General features: G+C 40.4%; 1 protein-coding gene and 1 pseudogene across 4 annotated transcripts in view; both read left to right on the top strand.

The window, feature by feature from the left end:
* The window catches only part of LOC311304521 (NAD(P)(+)--arginine ADP-ribosyltransferase 2-like), a 20,113-nt pseudogene extending 13,866 nt beyond the window's left edge, over positions 1-6,247 (top strand). The window contains exon 2 of the transcript in view: positions 5,480-6,247. The product of the transcript in view is annotated as an NAD(P)(+)--arginine ADP-ribosyltransferase 2-like (transcript). The remainder of the gene's footprint in view (positions 1-5,479) is intronic.
* The window catches only part of LOC311278011 (ecto-ADP-ribosyltransferase 5-like), a 23,604-nt gene extending 292 nt beyond the window's left edge, over positions 1-23,312 (top strand). Inside the window, exons 1-3 of one of the 3 annotated variants that reach the window (XM_084388563.1) lie at positions 5,168-5,305; positions 22,118-22,200; positions 22,279-23,312. In XM_084388563.1, the coding sequence (XP_084244689.1) occupies positions 22,150-22,200; positions 22,279-23,070 (843 nt within the window). In that variant the 5' untranslated portion in view covers positions 5,168-5,305; positions 22,118-22,149 and the 3' untranslated portion in view covers positions 23,071-23,312. Of the gene's footprint in view, positions 1-5,167; positions 5,306-21,705; positions 21,911-22,117; positions 22,201-22,278 lie in introns of those variants that run through there. The other 2 variants (XM_084388562.1, XM_084388561.1) reach the window with 2 other exon arrangements.

The raw sequence follows: 23,312 nt of genomic DNA, 5'->3' as shown, positions 1-23,312 counted from the left end.
TAACGTTCTGGCAAGGTTCTCTCAAAGTTATGAACAATTATTAATACATTGTTTGTAGAAGGTTTTTAAAATGTTCCTCATAATGTTTGGAGAAAAATGTTCTTAGAACAACATTCTTGGAACATCCTTTAAACATTTAGAATAACAACTAACGAATAAGGCTGGGTTGAAACATGATTTATTGAATTATATGATTTTAACTTTGTAATTTTATTTTGCTCCCTCGTCTGAAAGTAGAGCTGAAAATGTTAATTGTATTAGTTATGATTACATTAAAGGGATGGTTGAGTATGATTTCACTTTTCTAATTAGCCCATGTGATAATGAGCAGATGAATTTAATCAGGTGTGTTAGATTAGGGAGACAAAGAAAACGTGCAGTGTTGGGGGTCCTTCAGGAGCAGGGTTGAAGAACACAGCATTTAATATAAAACTGCAAACACCTAATGTGTAATAGTGAATCCATTAAAAACATGACTTTAATCAAATCTTTGCAGATCGTATTTAGCGAACAATACCACGCATGCATTTGCTAAAGTACTTAGGAAGGAGATTGTCACTGCATCAGCAACTACACAGTTACTGCTTTTAAATAAAGCATCCGGCAGCATAACATCAGTATTTCTCTGCTCATCTTTGACTGAAGCATAAATAACTTATTGCAGTCAAACTAAATCTAAAGTAAAAAAAATAAGGGGTCAAGAGCCCAACTAAAGCAGACACTGATCTCCATAATGGTGACTTAAAATTTGTGATTTTCTCCTTCAGTGATTCTTCTTGTTAACATCAGGTGTCTTCAGTAATGTTCAATCATCACTCAATTATCTCATTAACTTTAACACTGCTTCAGTGTTACTGACAACACTCTGAGAGTGTGGATTATATAAACACCGAGCAGTGTTAATTTAACACTGGGGATTTTGCTGTGTATTGGGGTTGCCACTCAGCGGTTGTGTTTGATACAACTTTGATCCAATACAACTCCTACTATATTGCAGTATGCAATGTGTTAAAAAATTTCTTAAATTGATTCAGTCATGGGCAGTGGCTCTACACAATGAAAACATGTTATCTCTTCTGAAATAGGCCTACTAATTGTGTAAATTGTGGCCTCGTTGTTACTGCTGCAGACAGTCGGTCAGAACTGTGTAAGACATTAACGAAATAGATTCTGCAGACTCCAGAATGTCTTTCAATGAGTTACTGATGACAATTAAAATGTAAATAGGTGTGATTCTGGAACACAAAACAGAAATAAACATGAGGGAGTAAAGAATTTACACTGACATTTTACAGGCACAATTAATATGCAAAAATCTATCTTCAAAGGTATGAATTAATAAATAAAACACCCAATTATGATGTCTAAGCAAATAAATAGAACAGTCATTTTATGCTTATGCCCACAAGATGGCGTCCTTATAGCATTACTGATAACTGAACACATTTGAGATAAGATAAACAGCTACTTCATAGTCACAAAATAACAAGCTAAACATCAGAGGTGGGTAATCCAGGGGTCAAAGAGTAGAAGTAGATGTAATGTCTTCCTTTATCTTCAGTTGATCTCATCTGAGGGTGTGGCTGAAATTGCTCCATATTTAATATACACAGATTTTTTGGCTACGATAAGGTCCAGGTCTGATTTATTTCTTTGCGCTTGGCTGACATGTGGCATTGAAAGTAAAATTCCTCCTCAGTATTTTGTTCCAATCACCTGGATTTGCTAATTCAGACAGGAGAGAGAACTAATTAGTGAAATCAGCTGACTGAGTTTATGGGTGAAATAAACATATGGCAGGACTTTCCACCTCTGATTACAACCAGAGAGACAGAGAGAGAGCAATCTTTCTTTAAGGCACACACAGACATCACGATTCAGTGTATGAATCTCAACTTTGGTAACAAAAAGAATATTCAATTAGGAAAAGGAAATTACTAAGACAATTCAGATCATAATTTATTCATACCGCAATGCATGATGGGAACCATGAATGAGTTTTGATTGGTGGCACCCAGAATGCACTGCAACATGCTTTATTATTGTCACCATTGTTGAGAATCACAGGCTGATTCTTGATGTCTGTGTGTCCAAATAAGAAATTTTCTCTAAGTCATTTGATCAGAGCAACTTTAAAAAATATATTTTTTATTATATTGAAAGTGTTGAAAATAGTACACTGTAGAATCACAGGCTGTTGTAATCAACAAGTTAAATCTAACTCTCTAATTGAGATTATGTCAAAACATAATCAACACCATCTGACCAACTTTCTCTTAGCTCATCTGAGAATTATAACTCAGATACAACAGCCAAACACAATCTAATGTTATTAGTTTAAGGGTCAAGAGCCCAACTAAATCCAAAACTGATCACCATAATGGCAACTTAAAAAAGGAGATTTTCTCCTTCAGTGATTCTGCTTGTTAACATCAGGTGTTTTCAATAATGGTCAATCATCACTCAATCAATCACTAAATTATCTCATTAACTTTAACACTCTTGAGTCTGGAGCCAAATAAACCCCCCGGAGTTCATTTAACACTGGAGTTTTTGCTGTGTGAGTTCATGGGTGGAATAAACATATGGCAGGACTTTGACCCCTGGACTTTCCACCTCTGCTTTGCAGTCAAAGTTTCCAGTGTTGGCACACAGCAAAATCCCCAATGTTAAATTAACACTGCTCAGTGTTTATATGAGTCCACACTCAGAGTGGTATAAGTAACACTGAAGCAGTGTTAAAGTTAATGAGATAATTAAGTGATTAATTTAGTGATGATTGAACATTGAAGACACCTGATGTTAACCCCTTCTCAGTCACCCCCAATTTTGGCAAGTGCTGCATACATGAAATGCCCAAAATAAAAAGGTTACTGCTCATAAGTAATTCTGAATAGAAACATAACACACATACATTTAGAAAGCCAACACTTGAGAGTTTATAGTTCAAGACTCAAAATTAACCAGACTGTTATTAATATTGAGATATATAAGCTCAAACATATTTTGAACTAAAATAATCTGGGATCACCAGTGATCCCTGACTGGTAAGGGGTTTTAACAAGCAGAATCACTGAAGGAGAAAATGTTTGTAAAATGGTCATCGTTATGGTGATCGGTATTTAGTTTAGTTAGGCTCTTGACCCTTACTTTTTTAACTTTAGATTTAGTTTGGTTGCTGTAATTAAGTTATAACACCCAGATGAACAAAGAGAAAAGGTGATCTGATGGTGTTGGTTATGTTTTAACATAATCATTAGTTGGCCTGAATCACTGAACTCATTGAGAGCATAATTTCTGAGTAAAGTTTACCCTTATGGATTATAGAAGCACTGTCCTTGTAGAGCATGCTATTTTTAGCCTTTTCAATGAAATCCAAATGATCAAATCAAATCAAAAAAAAAAAAAAAAACTTCTTTAAAAGTATTTCAGGTAGGCACACACAGACATCAAGAATTAGCGTATGAATCTCAACAATTGTGACAAACAGATCAACTCTGACCATAAGCTCATTATTTATTAATGCAGCAATGCATGATGGGAGCCATGAATGAGTTTTTATTGGTGGCACCCAGAATGCACTGCAACATGCTTTAATTATTTGTCACCATTGTTGAGATTCACAAGCTGATTCTTGATAGAAAAAAAAAAAAACAGTTTTTGAATGTGAAAACTTTTAAGAAATGATTTGTGTTGCATTATTAAAGTTAAAAATATTATGCTTTTCAAGGCCAGTGCTGCTGTAATTTATAAAGTAAATCTAACACAGAAATTGGGCTCTATATGAGTTCAATGATTCAGGTAAAATGATTGTGAAATAATGATTATTTTAAAAAACAACCAACACCATCAGAGCATCTTTTTCTCTTTGTTCATCTGGCTGTTATAACTCAGTTACAGCAGCCAAACTAAATGTAAAGTTAATGACTTAAGGGTCAAGAGCCCAACTAAAGCAAACACTGATCACCATAATGGTAACAAACCAATGACAGTTTTCTCCTTTAGTGATTTTGCTTGTTAATATCAGGTGTCTTCAATAATGCTCAATCATCACTCAATTAATCACTTAATTATCTCATTAACTTTAAAGGCGGGCATACACTGTGCAATTTTCGTCCGATTTTGAGCCAAATTCTGACTTGCGCAACTCTTTTTTCGGGTCGGGCCGATTTTCAGCTTTGTCGTTTGTCGCGCAGTGTTTGTACAGGGAGAAACGAGAGCCGATTAACCTTTCCCGACCAGCAATCAGATGAATTCCTGGCATGTTAAAAATTTTGGTCATTCCTCGTGACTATATCGTACAATGGACATCTTTAAGTTCTTTTGTTCAAATTAGCAACAAATTACTGTGGTTTATAAACACACAATTATAGCAGCCAGAGAAAATTTTAGGTTAAAAAGGCAAGGGTCAAGAGCACAACTAAAGCAAACGCTAACCACCATCATGGTGACTTTAAAATGCAAAATATGATTTCTTTAAACCGGAAATTAAATAAAGTAAATCTGGTTAGTTTTAAGTGAAGCTGGTAATAAGTGTACGGCCATGCATTTCACCTTTTTGTTTGGTTTATTCCAACCAAAATTCAACAGTGCCCAACGTTGGAGCTTGACGTCAAACAAACACTGGATTTAGACATCAACCCGACTTTCATTTTCAACCAAAATCCAACGTCTGACCGACGTTGTAGTCTATATCCTGTGCCTGCTGGGAACATGTACATCATGAGTAAAGAGCCTGAAGGGAACCAAAGGCTTCCTTATTTAAGAATATGCTTTAGTGCAGTTTCACATCCTGATGCAAGATTCTCTGAAAACCTTAATACATTTTACTTAGGGTGATAATACGTCCTCTTTTTCCCAGACATGTCCTCTTTTTGAACCTAAAAAAATGCGTCCAGCTGGGATTTCTAGATCACCCAAAATGTCTGTGATTCTGCTTTTGCTTTCTACAGTCACCATTCCTTATGTTTACATGCACGATTTTTGTTTCAATCGGACTGAATTCATTCTGATTGATGAATCTGAATGTAGTGTTTACATGAACGCTAAACAAGTGATCGGGTTGATGTGTGTTTTTGCATTGCTTTAGGTCCCGCCTTCTCGCACACCACCATTGGTCGGTCAGTCATGTATGTAACACAAACATTGGTCAAACTACATGTTGTAACAAAAAAGCAAGCTTCCTTATTTTATGGTTTAAATACTGCTGTTGTAACCTGACTGGATGACTTTTCTGATCTTCTCTCATCAATGTTCCTGAGCAACTGAAGAACCTTACAAATGTTTTTTTTAACCATATTCCAAGGTAATTTACATTACATTTAAATTTTACATTTAATCATTTAGCAGACACTTTTATCCAAATCGACTTACAAATGAGAAGAGCAATATAAGCAATCAAACTAACAGTAGGACATTCAGTCTCAGTTTCAGTACATGTAGCAATGTTATATATATATATATATATATATATATGAAGGACAGATATATCCATTGGATATGGCTCTGAATTCAGTTGATGATCAATATATGGCCTGTGGGAAAAAAAATGGCATATCTGGTGAGGAATAAATATCTAAAGAAGGAAATCAATAACTCAGCTGAATTTAAAAAGGTTTGGCAAGAAGGTGAAAAGAATGCCAGAGCGCCAGAAGATAAATTGACAAAGAATCATTATGTTGCCTTGTATGTGTACACTGACCTTAATTCTAGCATATATAGCAATTTTGATATGACTGTTTATAATGGTAAACAAAACTACAGAAACCAGACATTCAATGTATATTCACTTCAGTTTTTGTTAACAGATGCAATACAGATATTGACTAAAAAACAAAAGAAATGCAAGTCAACATATCGTGGTACAAAAGCTGAATTTTATAAGAATGTCACAGGCACAGAGATTCGTTTCGGCTCATTTGCTTCATCCTCTCTTGATCGTAAAGTAGCACAGGGTTTTGGAACTAAATCTTGTTTTGAAATCAAACCTTGCAACGGTGTTAATGTGATCAAATATTCTAAGTATCCTGAACAGAAGGAGGTGCTGATTCCTCCAAATGAGACATTTAAAGTCACTGCTGTTAAGACAAGAAAAGACCAGAAAAATCTCTGGTGTGAGACTGTGTACAAGTTGGAAAGCTCTGGAAAAAGAAGTGACCTGAATTGTTCAGTGTCTTTCGAGAAATCAGCTATAGCTAAATGCAGATGCTCAAAGGGCCTTTGCACAATGTATAGAATATCATGGTAAAGCTACACAGTAAATTCCACAGTGTTAAATCAACACTGCTCAGAGCAAATATGGTCCCACTCTACAGAGTGTTAAAGTAACACTAAAGCGGTGTTAAAGTTAATGAGATAATTAAGTGATTAATTTAGTGATGATTGAGCATTATTGAAGACACCTGCAGTTAACAAGCAGAATCACTGAAGGAGAAAATCATAAATTGTAAGTTACCATTATGGTGATGGGTGTTTGCTTTAGTTGGGCTCTTGACCCTTATATATTTACTTTAGAGTTAGTTCGGCTGTTGTATCTGAGTTATAACTGCCAGATGAACAAAGAAAAAAAGTGATCTGATGGTGTTGGTTATATTATGACGTTCATCATTTGAACTTGATCACTGAACTCATTATGATCCTTTTTTCTGACTTCAATTTATGTTGTTGGTTACAGAATAACTGTGATTCTGCATAAATATCCAGAATTTTTTATATAATATAAAGGATTTCTTAAAAGTTGTTTAAAACAAAAAAATCTTTCTTTTAGGCACACACAGATGTCAAGATTCAGTCTATGCATCTCAACAATGGTGACGAGCAGAATATTTAATTAGGAAAAGTAAATTAGACAATTCAAATCATAATTTATTCATACCGCAATGCATGATGGGAGCCATTAATGAGTTGTGATTGGTGGCAGCCACTGCAACATGCTTTATTATTGTCACCATTGTTGAGATTCACAGGCTGATTATTGTCTGTGTTTCTAAATGTATTTATTTGAAAGTCTTTTGATCAGAACAATGTTTATGAAATATTTTAGTACTGATAATCATATGCTGTTAAAATCACAAAGCTGCTGGTAACAAGTTAAACCAAACTATCTCAATAAGTTTCATTTATCAGATCACAGCATGATTATGTCAAAACACAACCAACACTATCAGATCACACTTCACTTTGTTCACTTAACTGTTATAAATCAATAACAGCAGACAAACAACAGTAAAAATTAAAGTAAACATATAAGGGTCAAGAGCCCAACTAAAGCAAACACCCATCACCTTAATGGTAACTTACAATTTATGATTTTCTCCTTCAGTGATTCTGCTTGTTAACATCAGGTGTCTTCAATAATGCTCAATCATCACTAAATTAATCACTTAATTATCTCATTAACTTTAACACCGCTTTAGTGTTACTTTAACACTCTGTAGAGTGGGACCATATTTGCTCTGAGCAGTGTTGATTTAACACTGTGGAATTTACTGTGTACTTTGAAACTACAATTTGTATTGTATAAATAAATATATAAAAGTACTATATAGATAAAAGTGACAATAATGTATCCAAACATTCAATTTGAGGGCTTTTTCTAGGGCGGAACAAAACTGACAGGATGACAATTGAGCGAACTCAATAGAAGGAGAAATTCACATTAGGCAGAAAATTGGTCAGAACGGCACTGCCATTACTTTTTGTATTCCCTGTTATTTGATCCCATGCTCTTGGCATTATAAAGCCTTGCTGTACCGCTTGAACTAAAGTAATACTTCAAAATGTATGCTGAGTGCTTTGAATTTACATCCTTACATTGTTTACTTCACTTCCACACTTAATTACCCACATTTTTTTATTCTATTCTTCGAAAATAATTTGATTATGTAATTGTGACGTAAATGATTTAAAGATCTGTACTTATTTCTTGTTTTGTTTTTTTCTATTTTTTCTTGAATAACAGATGTTGAATTTGTGAATTTGCTCTTTTTTTATTATAACTTGGTCTCCTGAATCATGCTCCGTCTGCATCAGTTAGTTGGAAAGAGTTAAGCCTGGTTCACACTCTATGATTTTGGCCAATAATTTTTTGAAACTTTTGTGAATCCTAAACAATTCTTTTTATCCTAGGCAAAAATCTTTTTATCCTAGGTAAAATTGATTTACTGTAGTTGTTAAAAAATGAATTAAGCATGAGATTGAACAAACAACACAACAAAGTCAGCAAAAACAATATCAATAAACAAAGCAATAAACACATATCATATCCTTTAGAGTTGGTTTACAGTATTAGAGGCCATTCACCAACGTTGTAGTGACATATATTGTATCTGTACGGTTTCTTATTATTATTCTGCTCTCTTTGCCACTGACAGGCAGAACTTTACGATGACATGTAATGAAATTTGGCAGTTATAAGTGCAGTTTCTGAAAAATAATTTTACCAAATTTATCAGTCGCTCAAACCCACTAGCGCAGTGGTTCCCAACCCTGCTCCTGGAGTACTAGGGCTGGGCGATATATCGCATGACATTGTTAGGCGCATCTCGTCAGTAAAGCCGGTTCCTTGATTAGTAGTAAATTGCCATCACCTGCTTTCAGATGGCGCGGCATTTACAGAGCAAAAACTCCAGTGTTAAATTAACACTCCTGGGAGTGTATATTAGGGCTGGGTGATATATCGCAGGATATTGTTATGCGCATCTCATCAGTAAAGCCGATTCCTTGATCAGTAGTAAATCACCATCACCTGCTTTCAGATGGAGCAGCATTACTACAAAGAGCCGTAGTTAACTGACAAGCTGAGCCATATCGCATTAATATCGCGGACGTATCGCCAGCGATAATGAATGCGATATGGCTCAGCTTGTCAGTTAACTACGGCTCTTTGTACACAGCAAAAACTCCAGTGTTAAATTAACACTCCTGGGAGTGTATATGAGTCCACACTCAAGAGTGTTGAAGTTAATGAGATAATTAAGTGATTAATTTAGTGATGATTGAACATTATTGAAGACACCTGATGTTAACAAGCAGAATCACTGAAGGAGAAAATCACAAATTGTAAGCCACCGTTATGGCGATCATTGTTTGCTTTAGTTGGACTCTTGACCCTTATGTTATTAACTTTAGATTTTGTTTGGCTGCTGTATCTGAATTATAACTGCCAGATGAACAAAGAGAAAAGTGATCTGATGGTGTTGGTTATATTATGACAATCATCATTTGAATTTGATCACTGAACTCATTAAGATCCTTCTTTCTTTATGTTGTTGATAACAGAATAACTGTGATTGGCCAGATTTTTGGATGTAATATAAAGGATTTCTTAAAAGTTCTTTAAAAAAAACAAAACAACTTTCTTTTAGGCACACACAGACTTCAAGATTCAGTCTACGCATCTCAAAAATGGTGACGAGCAGAATATTCAATTAGGAAAAGTAAATTACATAGACAATTCAGATCATAATTTATTCATACCGCAATGCATGATGGGAGCCATTAATGAGTTGTGATTGGTGGCAGCCACTGCAACATGCTTTATTATTGTCACCATTGTTGAGATTCACAGGCTGATTATTGATGTCTGTGTTTCTAAATAAATTCATTTAAAAGTCTTTTGATCAGAACAATGTTTGTTAAATAATTTGGATTATAAGAAAAATACTGATAATCATATGCTGTAGAATCACAACGCTGCTGCTAACAAGATAAACCAAACTATGATAAGTTTCATTTTTCAGATCACAGCTTGATTATGTCAAAAGATAACCAACACTATCAGATCACACTTTGCTTTGTTCATTTAACTGTTATAAATCAATAACAGCAGACAAACAACAGTAACATTTTCTTTAAAATTTAAAGTAAACACATACGGTGGCTTACAATTTGTGATTTTCTCCTTCAGTGATTCTGCTTGTTAACATCAGGTGTCTTCAATAATTCTCAATCATCACTAACTTTAACTTTAACACTCTTGAGTGTTAATTTAACACTCATATTTTAACACGGGGTTAATGAGCTGATGAGTTGAATCAGGTGTGTTTGATTAGGGAGACAAAGAAAACGTGCAGTGTTGGGGGTCCTTCAGGAGCAGGGTTGGGAACCACTGCACTAGCGCCACCAACAGTTCATATTTTATTTCGTTTTTAGCTAACAATTTTTTTGAATAAACAGTCTAACCACATTTAACCCTAAATAAACACTGAGAAATACAGAGAAAGCAGCAGCTAAGTCTACTTAGATATTTACAGTATCCTATTCATAAATACAAAACTATTTACTTGGAATTGATGGCTAGCCTTGCTTGATATTGTTTTTTGAATATGAAGGTCTGAAACCACTGAGACAAAAACACATTTTCAGAGAGAATTAAAAAGTGGAACTTTTTCCTATAAAGGGGCAGCGAGGATGTTCAGTATTCTTGGTTTATTCATTATATACTCAGTATTAATACTGTTATTTTATGCTTTTTATGGATTACAGAGGCATGGGGGTGTCAAATAAAATGAAAAGGAGAATTCTTGAGATTGCTCTGCAGCATGTTCAATGTTCTCATTGTCCTGGAAGAGGAGGTTGTGTTGGAAAATGTGGGAGACTTTACAGATGTATTCATTGTCCGTTTTGGCTTGTTGTATTCACTAAACTTGGAGAACAATAAGGAGTAAATATATACATATATATATATATATATATATATATATATATATATATATATATATATATATATATATATATATATATATATATATATAGAGAGAGAGAGAGAGAGAGAGAGAGAGAGAGAGAGAGAGAGAGCACCAGAAGAGTACAAAATCTGAGGACCAAGTTATTGCAAATGTAAGTAAAATTTTTATAAGAAATGTAAGTTTCCACTTTTGAGGGAAATTTATTAATGTGGTTTATATATAATGTTTAAAGTGTAAGGTGAAGTTTCATGAACTTACAGTTTTGTAAGAAGGCACAAATTCAATTGCAAAGCTATAATTCAATTTTAAAAACGTGCAGAGATCTTGAATTTGTATGTAAAAAAAAAAGTGTTTTTATTTTTTAAATAAGGTATTTTCAACAAATATTAATAAAGTCAACAAATTGACGTGATAATAAAGACCATGCTGAATAGAAATTTTGGCTTTTATGCATTACCATTTTTAATACTTTTTTTTTTACAGTGCAGATTCTTTTGCCAGCATAAATTCTTTGATTAGGTAAAAAATCTGTGTGATTATTATTATTTTTATATACAAGTAAAAAAAAATTCATGATTTGTTAACACAACTTTTTTTTTCTTTGTCAAATCAACTTAGATAATTCAGGCCATATTTTAAGGATCTAAGCGCGTGGTCTAAAGCGCATGACGCAAATGCACGACGGGAAAAATGGTCAGCGCTCCTGGCGCATGTTCTAAAAGGGTTGTCTCTATTCTCTTAATGAGAAATGGGTGTGTTTTTGGCGTAACATGCAATAAACCAGTCAGAGTCTCATCTCCCATTCCCTTTAAAAGCCAGTTGCGCTCGCACCATGGCGGATTCGCTATTTACATGAAGGAATTTGCAAGTGGAAAAACTGTACGCTTCTCTAGCGAGCAAATGGACCATCTACGGGACAAAGTGTACGCGCATCGTAGACCTGCCTATAGGCGCACATTACTAATGCGCTCTTTAAATAACAAAAAAATACTGCGACTAATTTTTGTTGGTCAATGGCGCAGTCTATTTCAGTTGCCTCAAAATAGCAACGCGCCAACAACTCAACTCAACTCAACTTTTATTTATAAAGCACTTTCAAAACCATTAGAATGGACCAAAGTGCTGTCCATAAGTAGTAAATAACTCTAAAATACATAGAAACATAAAATAACATCAAAACATGACACCAAGAAAATCAAACAACAAATCACTCAGTTCTCAGACCTAATCAAACGCCGAAAGCTTGATCAAATAAATAAGTCTTCAAGTCCTTTTTAAATATATCCATGCTTGACGAGGATTTCAAAGATAATGGCAACACATTTATAGGAGCCACAACATAAACTCCACTACGCCTCAAGCGAGACCGTGGGACGGTTAGGAGCATGTTATGAGAGGAGCATAGGTGACGTTGAGACTGACAAGGGATTAACATGTCCTTTATATACTCATGGAATGCTTTAAAAACAAACATTAATACCTTGTATTGTATTCTGTATTTAAGGGTTATGTGATCCCATTTTCTGGTATTTCTTAAGAATCTTGCTAAAGCATTTTGGACACACTGAAGACGAGTAACCAGTGATTCACTTATGCCTAGAGCATTACAGTAGTCTAACCGGGTTGAAACAAAGGCATGCAAAACAATCTCTAATTCCTTGGAGACAAATTTCTTAACTGAAAAAAAGATGATTTCACAACGCTGTTAACTTGACGATCAAAGTGTATTTCAGAATCGAAAAATACTCCAAGGTTCTTCACATAACTATGCATATTGTTGGACAATATAATTTCCAGCCAGACCATTCCCACACAGTAAAATCCCCGGTGTTAAATTTAACACTGCTCGGTGTTCATATGGGAACCACCAGCAGGGTGTTAAAAGTAACACTGATGCAGTGTTAGAGTTAATGAGTTAATTAAGTTATTAATTGAGTGATGATTGAGCATTGAAAACACCTGATGATAACAAGCAGAATCAATGAAGAAAAGAGAAACACAAGAACGTACTCGGTTACTAACGTAACCTCGGTTCTCTCTAGAAGAGGGAACGAGTACTGCGTAAGATATCTTACGCTAGGGGAAAATCCTTTTTCCGCGAGATATTGAAGCCAAAAATTATCCTTAATTTTGTAATAATGCAAAACGCGTTGCGGCAGCATGCAGACATAGGCGAGACAGACCGCGCGCCTATTGGCTGCTCTGCGGCAACTGCAGCAGCCTATCGAGCGAGGCCTGGCGTGACGCCAGACCCAATCAGGGCACTTCGCGCCCGCTGCGTCACGTCCCGCCGAAATGGGCGTGGTCTAGGCCTATAAATACCGCTCGCAGGCAGCTATTATCTGGTTTTTCATCATCGAAGCAACCAGAGCGTGTGCATGCACGGCAAGATACGCAGTACTCGTTCCCTCTTCTAGAGAGAACCGAGGTTACGTTAGTAACCGAGTACGTTCTCTTACGAGAGGTCTCTCGTACTGCGTAAGATATCTTACGCTAGGGGACCCAATGCAAAACGCCGTGCATGCTGAGATCTGACACCAAAGACCCAAGGGCGAAAGCCCGGGGTACATATAGTGCACAATCACTCAGGGAACTCACAGGGAGTCCAGGAAGAGGGAGGGGCGAAGCCGCACTCTTCCACATATGGTAGCGTCGCTGAGACGCAAATTTCATCATACAGACAGGGCGGGGTACGGCCTGAACTGATGGGGGAATGTGGGTCTTACACAGTTTGCCCAGGCACATCTCGTGCTGCTACTTTTTTACTGTCGAACATTGAGCTGTGCTCAGTAGACGCAGCATTCTGAGCTGACGCATCAGGTCAGATAATACTGGTAAACTTAGACCGACAGCAGCCTGGCCTGCAGGGCGGGAACCTCTAGGTTATAAAACCTTATAAATGTAGACGGGGAGGCCCAGCCTGCCGCCATACAAATATCTTGCAAGGCAATCCCACTTGACCAGGCCCACGAAGAGGCCATGCCTCTCATGGAGTGCGCTCTGACACCCAACGGGCACTGCATGCCCTTGGAGGCGTATGCCAGCGCTATAGCATCAACTATCCATCTGGATAGGCTCTGTTTCGACGCGGCTAGTCCCTTAGAACGTCCGCTAAACGAAACAAAGAGCTGCTCCGTCTGTCTGAAACCAGACGAGCGAGACACATAAGCTCGTAATGCCCTGACTGGGCAGAGGAGGCTCGCGTCTCTTTCCTCATCAGGGACCGGTAGGGCTGACAGGGAAATAACCTGCGCCCTAAACGGTGTGTTGAGGGATTTCGGAACATAACCGTGCTTAGGTTTGAGTATAACTTTTGAGTCATTAGGCCCAAACTCCATGCACGCCGCGCTCACAGAGAGCGCGTGCAGATCCCCTATGCGCTTCACCGAAGCGAGAGCCAGCAAAAACACCGTCTTGAAAGACAGGTGTTTCAAATCGATTGACTGTAAAGGCTCAAATGGCACACCTTTCATGGCTTCCAGAACCGTAGAAAGGTCCCATACGGGGACTGAGGGAGGTCTGGGAGGATTCAGTCTCTTAGCCCCTCTAAGGAAGCGGATGACTAAATCGTTCCTTCCTATTGACTGACCAAGCGTTGTTTCTGAGAACGCTGCTATAGCCGCCACATAAACTTTGAGCGTGGAGGGGGCCCTGCCCCCATCCAACAGCTCTTGTAGGAAGGAAAGCACCTCCGCCACACCACAGTCTGTGGGTGACACACCACGGGCTGTGCACCAGCCCGAAAACACTGACCATTTCGAGGAATAGAGTCGTCTCGTAGACGGAGCTCTAGCCTGCGTGATCGTGTTTAATACTCCTTCAGGGAGTCCAACATGTACCCGTTGATGGCCCAGACATGAAGGGACCACAGTTCCGGGTGAGGATGCCAGATCGAAACGTGGGCCTGTGAGAGGAGGTCTCTCCTCACTGGTACTGGCCACGGGGCAGTACTTGCTAACTGCATCATGACTGGGAACCAAGGTTGGTTGTTCCTGGACAGTCTGTCCGGTCCTATGTTCAGGAGCCCTGGCACGTGCGCTGCTCTGAGCGAGCGCAGGTTGCACTGAGCCCATACCAGGAGGCGTTCTGCCAGCCTGTACAGGTTCTTGGACCTGAGGCCGCCCTGGCGATTTATGTAGGACACCACAGACATGTTGTCCGAACGGACCAAGACGTGGCGTCCTTTTATCTGGGGACAAAAACGCGTCAGCGCGTTGTCTACTGCCAGCATTTCGAGGCAGTTTATGTGCAGGAGCTTCTCCCGTTCCGACCACTGGCCGAAGAACGGTCTGCCCTCGAGCAGCGCTCCCCATCCCGAGGTGGACGCGTCCGTGGACACCACTTTCACCCTCGAGGAAGTCCCCAGGCTTACACCTAATTGGTACCAGTCGTTCGCTCTCCAAGGTTTCAGAGCTGTGACGCACTTCTGATTGACCCTGAGGCGAAGCGAACCGGATGCCCACGCTCTGCGTGGGACTCGCGCTTTCAGCCAAAACTGCAGCGGGCGCATGCGGAGCAGGCCCAGCTGGAGCACTGACGATGCTGAGGCCATGAGACCTAGCATCTTCTGAAATTTCTTGAGCGGGACAGACGCGCCGCAGCGAAACGCGTTCGCTGTGCGCTGAATGTCTACCGCGCGCTGTGGTGATAGTCGCGCTATCATGGACAGCGAGTCCAATTCTGTGCCCAGGAAAGATATCTTCTGACTGGGTAACAGAGAGCTCTTCGCCCAATTGACACTGAGACCCAAATCCTCGAGGTGATCGAGTAAAATGGTCGTGTGTTCCATGAGCACTGCGCGAGATTGCGCTAGAATCAGCCAATCGTCCAAATAGTTCAGCACTCGTATGCCTCTCATTCTGAGGGGTGCGAGCGCCGCGTCCATGCACTTCGTAAATGTACGGGGTGCCAGGGACAAACCGAATGGCAGGACTGTGTACTGATATGCCTGGCCCTCGAAGGCGAATCTCAAATATCGCCTGTGACGTGACGCTATCTGTATTTGAAAATACGCGTCTTTCAGATCTATTGACACAAACCAATCTCCTTGGCGAATCTGCACAAGGATTTGTCTGGTCGTGAGCATCCTGAACTGTCGCTTCACAAGCACTTTGTTCAGTTGCCTTAGATCTAGTATGGGTCTGAGACCCCCGTCTTTTTTCGGTACCAGGAAGTATCTGCTGTATAGCCCTCCTTCGCTCTGAACTTGAGAGAGAGGCTCTATGGCCCCTTTGCTCAATAGTTTCGTCACTTCGGCTCGAAGTAAATGTGCTACTTCTGTTTTTACCGTGGTCTCGACGCGCGCCACATAGCGGCGAGGGCGTCAGCGAAACTGCAGCGAATAGCCTCTTTTTATAATGTCCAGCACCCACTTCGAAACCCCGGGCAGCTTTGCCCATGCGTCTGCATGGATAGCTAGGGGTTGAATACGAAGCGCGCTCCGCTCGCTCAGCGATGGAGAGGCTTCGGCGTGCTGCAACACAAGCATCGCGCTCGTGACATTTGAGGCATGGGGCGCGCTGATAACAGCGGGCAGATTGCCCGCGCTCGACTCCTCTGCGGTGGTCAGCCGCGAGGGGGAGGGCTGGGCGGTTCCCGTGGGAACTGTCATGTCTGTGTGTGGATGTGGGCGCGGGACAGCGGGCACATTTATCACACCGAAAACATCGTTCGCTTGCGTGAAGCGAGTGCACGTTGGTTTCGTTTTTACAGAAACCGTGAGACATGCACAACGCGGTGTTAGTGGGCACTGGGTAGTGGGCACTTTCACCATGTTTGAAGCGCAACCGATCTGAGTCGGTTTTATGTGCGCGAGCCCTGTGTGACAGGCTGTGCTTGTGTGTAGGGATGGGCACTGGGCAGTGGGCATTCTTACTACACATGAAACACCATCGGCCGTAGCCGGGACACCAGAAAATACACTCTTTTGGGGATTTATCTGGGTAGCCGTGAAAACGGCATTTGTGTGCAGGCAAGCGGGTGACAGAACCGACTTGTTGGCTGCAGAAAACACTGGAACAGTCACATTTGCTGGAACTGGACGAGCGAATAACTTTGATGTGAGTCTGGCCGCAGCGGGACTCAAACACCGTCGTTTTCCTAGCTGTGCTAGGACGACTTCGGGGCCTCGGGCTTCACCGTAATCCTAGGTCGCGGGCCACGTGCAGCGGGGCGGCGACCGGACGAGCGGGAGCGCGGTCTCGCGCTTCGGGCCTGGCGGCGCTGTGAAGTGGAGGCAGTGGACGGTGGCTGTGGCTGTGAGCTCTGAGCAGACGGTTTCGCACGGCCTGCTGCAGAGCTGGAGCGCTTCGGGAGGAAGTGCTTCATAGCCTGTGACGCTTTCTGTACCTCTGCGAATCTCTCCGCGAAATCCTTGACGGAGGATCCAAAGAGGCCTGTGGCGGAAAGCGGGGCGTCGAGGAACGCGGTGCGCTCAGACTCGGCCATTTCCGAGAGCGTCAGCCAAAGATGTCTCTCAGTCACGGTGAGAGAGGCCATATTCCGTCCAATGGCTTGCGCTGCAGACTTAGTAGCACGGAGAGCGAGGTCCGTGGCACTCCTTAAGTCCGGCACGCAGATCGCGTCAGGCCCTTCCTCATCCAGCTTACGGAGGAGATCGGCCTGGAAGATCTGAAGCGTTGCCATGGTGTGCAGCGCTGACGCAGCTTGCCCGGCGGCGGAGAAAGCGCGGCGGAGCAGGCTTGACGTCGTGCGGCAAGCTTTAGAGGGTAGGGCCGACTTAGCACGCCGTCCAGCAGAGGGCGGGCATAAGTGGGCCGCTATCGCCTCTTCGACCGGCGGCAGCGAAAGGTATCCTTTGTTCTTGGCATCGTCAACAGCGGAGAATGCCGAAGAAACAGCAGGACGCACTCTAGCCGAATAGGGGGCGTTCCAGGACTTGGCGACTTCTTCGTGTAACTCAGGAAGAAAAGGCGCCGGTCTGGACGCAGGCGAAGCGCGCTCCCCAGGCAGGAAAAATCCATCCAGCCGGTTGTGAGCGGGCTGCTCAGGCGAAGACCACTCGAGGCCGAGGCGATGGACGATGGACGCTCTCTTGCCTGAAGACATGCGGGCAGGGGGCGCGGGGTCCTCAGAGCCCGCCCAATCCTCACTGTCCGATGCCAGGATAGAGCAGGAATCATCCTCTCCCAGCAGGGCTTCCTCATCCACGATGTCAACGGAAGCGGCGGCAGACGGCGGCCGCTGTCCGTCAGGAAGCGAGGGTGACGAAGCCGGGGAAGCAAGCGGGCGAACCGGCGAGCTTTGGCGGCTGAGGGAGGGTTCCGGGGCCCGCTGGGCACGGCGCTTTTTACGGCGCGACGCCGCGGCGGGCGGGGGAGCAGTCTCGGTGAAGAAGGCTAGGCGAGTCCTCAGAGTCGCCATTGCCATCAGCTCGCAGTGAGGGCAGCCGCCGTCAGCGAGCGCGAGAGCTGCATGTTCCTCACCCAGGCAGGAAACGCAAATCACGTGGCGGTCCCCGTCGCTGAGTGTGGCTCTGCACGAGCCGCAGGAAGGCATCTTTAAAAAGACGCTAGCTCTTTTAGAATGTGTGTCGCGGCGGCGACACACACACACAAAAGTACAGAGTAATAGAAAGGATATGAGCGCCGGAAAGCGCAGCAGGAAGGCAGGAAGGCGGCGCGGCCAGCGACTTCAGTGACTCGTCCCGCTGAAGGTGCTCTCTCTCAGACGGCGCGGCTTCTTCTCCGGCTCCAGCGATGCGTGTGCTTCGCTTGAAGGATGAAAAATCAGATAATAGCTGCCTGCGAGCGGTATTTATAGGCCTAGACCACGCCCATTTCGGCGGGAGGTGACGCAGCGGGCGCGAAGTGCCCTGATTGGGTCTGGCGTCACGCCAGGCCTCGCTCGATAGGCTGCTGCAGTTGCCGCAGAGCAGCCAATAGGCGCACGAGCTGTCTCGCCTATGTCTGCATGCTGCCGCAACGCGTTTTGCATTATTACAAAATTAAGGATAATTTTTGGCTTCAATATCTCGCGGAAAAAGGATTTTCCCCTAGCGTAAGATATCTTACGCAGTACGAGAGACCTCTCGTAAGAGAACTACAACTGACTTCAGATGATGAAATCAACTGAAGATAAAAGACGACATTAAGCATCTGAAGATCTTAGCAGAGGAGGATTAAACAACTCCACAAAGAGCATTATCAGCTTCACTTATTGTCAACTAGTTATAGAGAATGAACAGAGTTTTAGATGTTTATGTTTTATTGGAAATAATAGGTTTTGTAAAGTCACCATTCTGGTGATTAGGGTTTCGTTTAGTTGGGCAGTTTGACTCTTGGCTGTTTAATCAAGTTTGTGGTCTTTGTACACAGCAAAATCCCCAGTGTTAAATTAACACTTCTCAGTGTACACATGTGTCCACACTACAGGGTGTTGAAATTAACACTGAAGCAGTGTTGAAGTTAATGAGATAAATAAGTGATTAATGATGTGACTGGCCATTAGTGGTGACACCTGATGTTAATAAGCACAATCATTGAAGGAACAAGAAACAACAAGAACAGAAAAAAAGAGAAACACCAACTGACTTTGAGCCATTACACATTATTGCGCTTATTATTACCAGTTTGACTTTATTTCTGTCATACATCTACAAAAGTTCTTGAGATTCAACAGAAGTTTAGAAGTAGAAGTTTTATATTTTGTGGAATATTTCGTTTCAAGTCACCATTATGGTGGTCAGCATTTGCTTTAGTTGGGCTCTTGACCCTTTCCTTTTTAACATTAGTATTTCTCTGGCTGCTCCAACTCTGTGTTTATAAAGCATATGTGTTGTGGCAAGAAAAACTATGACTTGGGCTGTGTTTCCCGAAAGCATCGTAAGCCTAATTTAATCGTACAGACCATTTGTTGCAGTTGGTCTGTGATCAAGTTAGGTTTAAGATGCTTTTGGGAAATACAGCCCAGCCTTCATGTTGCAGTGCATGATGGGAGCCACCAATCAGAACGCATCCCTGGCTCACATCATGCATTGCAGCATGAATAAATTATGCAGCTGAATTGTCCTGTAATTTTCATTGTTTTTTTTCTGTTTGCTTTTATTTTGCTATTGTTTTGTTATGACTTTAGTAGCTTGTTTTGTGATGTTCAGAGTTGATCTGTTTGTCACTAGTTTGTTTATTGTTGAGATTCATTATGCTGATTCTTGATGTCTGTGTGTCTAAAATTAATAACTTCTATGCACTAAGTATTTTCAAAATTTTTCATATTGCTTTTGGATCTCAAACTGTAGAATCTCAGGACTAGAATCATCAATACTAAAACAAGACATCAAGCATGTAATCAAAAATTTAGACTCAGAATTGCATCATGGAATCAGGTCACTACATCCTGATATTGTCATTATCATCAAAACATATTGTGAACAGGTCATGTTTTCTCTTGCAGTAACAAATGTGCTTTATAATCACAATGTTGAACCAGTCAGAAAAAAACTAACTTTAAAAAATGAAAAGGGTCAAGAGCCCAACTAAAGTAAAAGAATGGTGGCCGGAAAAATTGGTGACACGAAAAATTCCATAAAACATTACCGTCTAAACTTCTGTTGAATCTCAAGAACTTTTGTAGATGTATGACAGAAATAAAGTCAAACTGGTAATAATAAGTGCAACAATGTGTAATGACTCAAAGTCTGTTGTAGTTCTTGTGTTTCTCTTTTTTCTTTTATTGTTTTTTCTCTTTCCGTCAATGATTCTGCTTATTAATATCAGGTGTCACCACTAATGGCCAATCATCACTTAATTAATCACTTAATTATCTCATTAACTACAACACTGCTTCAGTGTTAATTTTAACACTCTGTAGTGTGGACACATATGTACACTGAGGAGTCTTAATTTAACACTGGGGATTTTGCTGTGTAGTGTTCAGTACTTATTCAAACAACAAGATCTTTGTTTACCCTTGCAAAACTTCGTTCAGCTGCTGTCTTTTTTGCGGCTGCGGAACTTCAGTTCATTCAGTCAAGATAGAGGGGGCTGAGTTATCAGGTTTACTGACAGTTTGAGGATCTAACAAGTCTGCACAAGCTATTTGTAAAACAGTCTGTTTTGATACGGTTGCAAACCTGTCCCATGTGAAACCACATGAGATACAGCATCAAAGTCACACTTCAGCTATTATGTTTCAGAACACACACATAGACGCGCGCACAGGTAACACATATGTTGGGTTTCCATATGTTATGGGGACATTCCATAGATATAATGATTTTTATACTGTAAAAACTGTATGTTCTATATCCCCTAACCTCTCCCCTAACTGTCTCCACAAAGTAGGGAATAAACCAAACACACACAGACACACACAGACACACACACACACACACACACACACAGACACACACACACACACACACACACACACACACACACACACACACACACACACACACACACGTGTGAAACTGACTTTTTTGCCTTATGTTCTTTGCACACTCTTCATACAGGTCATCAAACATGTTACATCTTGTCAAGAAAGTTAAAAGAATGCCAAGATATCAACTAAATCTTACAGTGAATAATTCAGGCACCATTTATGTATATACTGATATTAAAGTCTATGGTGATTAAAAAATATATCTATTTTTTTTTTTTTTTATTGCATATACATGGTATTCAACTAACTTTTTGTTAACAGAAGTGATACAGATTCAGAAGAAAACACTAAATGAATGCTGTCAACTTACTGTGGTAGTAAACTTGAATTTGATTAGCGTTTTGAACAAGGAGGTTGGTTTAGGTTCTGTTACATAATTCAGGTTTTTTGGAACTGTATCTTGTTTTGAAATCTGCAGTTGTATAGGTTTTGATGTATGTTATCTTTTTGCATCACATTCCTGAACAATTTCATAGTTTGCATATAGATAGCTATAGCTATAGCTATCTATATGCAAACTATGAAATTGTTCAGGAATGTGATGCAAAAAGATAACATACATCAAAACCTATACAACTGCAGGCAAGATATATCTTGCCAGGCAGGTTTTCTGACCTTAGGAGATTCCTTGGAGTTGGGCAGAGATCAGATAAGCTAAACTAGATGCATCATATGATGACAGAGATTATTTGCATATAAATACATTGTGCTGTGTTGTTGTATCGTTGCTGTCTGGCTGTGAGAAAATGACTTTTCTGTTCTTCGCTCCTGAAAAATAACGAAAAGAAAACAGTATCTGACAAAAAGAGACAACAGTTCAGGTAAGTTTTGGGTTAAAAAGGTCAAAATATCAGTGAACATCACAGGCTTAAGTGATTATTTTAAACAGTTTTGCCATTTCCATGAATTTAAAACTGTCTTATGTTGCTGAACACAGTTAAATTGAGCATTGTATTGCAGTGATAGATTTAGTATTTGTGAAACGCTGTTGTGTTTCTGTTTGTCTTTCATCATCCGTTCTTCACTAGATTTACTAGATCATCTGAGGGACTGAATCAAGATGCTGCTGATCATTGAAGCTCTTCTTCTCATTTTAGCTGCTCTAGGACAGGTAAGCTTGTGTTCTAGTATGAATATTACAGACATGAATACTGATGATGTGATCATTATATGATTTCTGTTGCTGCAGGATCACAGAGCTGCTGTTGAAGGAACGATATATCCATTGGATTTTGCACCGAATTCAGTTGATGATCAATATGATGGTTGTACTGTGAAAATGGCAGACCTGGTGAACACAACATATCTAGAGAAGGAAAAATCGACCTCAGCTGAATTTAATAAGACTTGGCAAGAAGGTGAAGAGAAAGCCAGGAAAGCAGAGGATAACTTGCAACAGATTCACTCTGTCGCCATTCATGTGTACACTAACAAAGACTCTAAAGTATATAGTAATTTAACTAGTGCCACTCGTACTGACAAACAGAAATATAAAGCAGGGACATTCAAGTGGTATTCACTTCACTTTCTGTTAACAGAAGCGATACAAATTCTGAAGAAAACACAAAATAGATGCTATGTAACTTATCGTGGTACAAATGTTGAATTTGATGTTCAGAGCAAAGAGGTTCGTTTGAGCTCATTTTCATCCTCCTCTCTTGATCGTAAAGTAATACAGGGTTTTGGAAATAAATCTTGTTTTGAAATCTACACTTGTGAAGGTGCTAATTTGACAAAATATTCAAAGTATCCCGATGAGAAAGAGGTGCTGATTCCTCCATATGAGAAGTTTAAAGTCACTGCTGTCATGAAAAGAACAGATCAGCCAGATCTCTGGTGTGAGACTGTGTTTGTGTTGAATAGCACTGGAACAAGAAGTGACCTGAACTGTGCATTGTTTAACAGTGGAAACCATGCTTCTTTCTTTAACGGTTTACTAATTTTGCAAATTTTATTTTGTGTTTACCTGCTAATCAGTTAACTTGTAGATTTCTTCCTGTTACTGATCTTTGTATTTCTTATCATGCCTAAATGTGAACATTTTGATATAATATGTAATGATGGGGAAAAAGAAGCATTTCTCAACTTTTTTTTTTTTTTTTCAATGTGTGTAAATCTACTTTGGGTTCAAAAAATTATTTTTATATTCAATTTACAGGTGGTCATTGTATATTTTGTTTGAATGTTTAAAACATATTCTAATCTAATAATAATAATAAAAAC

This window comes from Rutilus rutilus, assembly GCF_951802725.1.
Source record: "Rutilus rutilus genome assembly, chromosome: 1".
Lineage (NCBI taxonomy): Eukaryota > Metazoa > Chordata > Actinopteri > Cypriniformes > Leuciscidae > Rutilus > Rutilus rutilus.
This window is presented reverse-complemented; position numbering and strand designations above follow the sequence as displayed.